This window comes from Penaeus monodon, chromosome 32 (assembly GCF_015228065.2).
Source record: "Penaeus monodon isolate SGIC_2016 chromosome 32, NSTDA_Pmon_1, whole genome shotgun sequence".
Taxonomy (NCBI): domain Eukaryota; kingdom Metazoa; phylum Arthropoda; class Malacostraca; order Decapoda; family Penaeidae; genus Penaeus; species Penaeus monodon.
In genome coordinates this window covers 18,228,451-18,230,283 of record NC_051417.1, presented here as the reverse complement: position 1 = coordinate 18,230,283, position 1,833 = coordinate 18,228,451, and the positions used below count along the sequence as shown (strand labels likewise).

Genomic DNA, 1,833 nt, shown 5'->3' with positions numbered 1-1,833 from the left:
TTACCATGTAGGCTGCGCAACCACCGCCACGTCAGCGCATGCGCGGAACTCCTCTTGGGGTCCGCATCCGACCGCTCCGGTGCCGTCCTCGCAGTAGCCCCAGTTGTTTCCTGCCACATAACGCCACTGTCGAAAAGCAAATTCTGTTTAATTGCAAATATAACAGATTAGCATTAAAGTTATCACAAACGCGCGATATTTGAATAGGTATAGGATTAGCTGGAGAAACACAGTTTTGTATCTTCAAGTATTCTCTGTTATAGCCCGGAAGGACAGCGACGCCCTGCCGTACCTGCATGACACACTGGGTACACGTAAGGCCTCGGGGTAGCTGCAGCTGCACCGCATGCACTCCGTTGTTGGTGCTGATCTCGTGCTCAAAGCCTGAGCCGTCGGCCTTGAACAGAGGGTGCCTGGGGACAGCGGGACAGAGTAAGCACATGAACTTCGTCATATGATGTTCATTATAGTTGCTTTATCTTTTTAGATCTCACCTTTATTGGGGGGAGAGGTTCCGAATGTGTAACTTTGAATATGTTTTGCGCAGCTAGGTATGCTGTGTATAGTAAATGTTTTGGTTCAATTTACTTAGTTCTGCTGTTCTTTGTGCGTTTTGGGAAGATAGAGACATGTAAGATCAGTGTGAGATCTTGTGGCAATTACACTGTGTATTTCCTCAATACATATTATTGAATGAATATAGTTGATACTGAGAGATCTGAGGACTAAGATAATATCTAGAGAACATATGATTATACAATTATTCTGCGAGAAGAGATAAGAAATGACGCAACATTACATACTGCACGTGTGCAGGGCTGAGGTAAAAGAGTGAAAGTTTCATGATAAAGGGACGTGTTATCTGCAACTAGTATAACAGGCCTATTGTTAGTAACTTCTGGAACATCTCGATATTAAAGAAGAGGGTGACCTCGAGTGTCTTTACATCATCAGGCTTAGCGCCCATAGAACATAGTAAGATAAGTAAGTGCGTAGGTCTCTCTTTCGTACGGGGAATGAAGGCAATGAGCTGCTTACAGAAAGTCGATTGCAGGAAATAAGTGAGGTCAATACGTGAAATTTAATGTTGAGTGACCGTAGAGTGTAAGCCGTCAGCAAGGGAATTTCAATCTGCAAAAATTACTTACAGATGTGCGTTTTCATTTATGATTTAATGGACTCGCTGCAAAGCTTGACTACTATTGATAAAACTGAAAATTCAAGTTATCACAATGCTATTAACTACACTTCATAATGTATATTTCACATGTTTTTATATTCCCTTTATTTATTTATTTTTTGCTGTTGTACTTTAATTACTAATACATAGATAATCGTATGAGATGCAAATACGATATACTGCCTGTTGAAAAGACGTTAAAAGAATATTACATAAATGTAATTTCAAAAACAATGTAACACTACAGAGAGACGATCACTTAGGATCAAAGACGTTTCATAATTGTCTGCAAGAACGAAATTAAAACATATTATCTAAATAGATTAATAGATTAAACTATAAAACCGTAAAACAAAAGCGAAACTTTAAGCGCGGCCGATGAAACTCACTCGTTGAGGCAGGTCTGCGACGCCTCGACGCTCGGGTTGTTGTTGGGGCAGATGCGGAACTCGAAGTGGCCACGCTGGTTGCTGGTGATGTCAACGCGCACGGTGATCGTCTGGCCCTCCGTGTACGTGCGCACGATCGTCCCGGTAGCGTACTTCCCGCCGGCCTCGTGCGGCCGCGGGTTCTCGTCCCACGCGTCGCCGCAGATGCCGCAGCGGCCGCCCTGGTTCTGGTACTGGTGCTGCGGGAGCGAATCCTGTTAGCTC

At 43.6% G+C, this 1,833-nt stretch overlaps 1 protein-coding gene across 3 annotated transcripts in view; it reads right to left on the bottom strand.

Annotated features, from left to right (window-relative positions):
• LOC119593701 overlaps nt 1-1,833 on the bottom strand; it is a 41,071-nt gene that overhangs the window by 3,036 nt on the left and 36,202 nt on the right. For all 3 annotated transcript variants that reach the window (XM_037942664.1, XM_037942663.1, XM_037942662.1), the window contains exons 4-6: nt 1,570-1,808; nt 293-413; nt 5-126 (exon numbers count right to left, since the gene is read on the bottom strand). In XM_037942664.1, the coding sequence (XP_037798592.1) occupies nt 5-126; nt 293-413; nt 1,570-1,808 (482 nt within the window). The remainder of the gene's footprint in view (nt 1-4; nt 127-292; nt 414-1,569; nt 1,809-1,833) is intronic.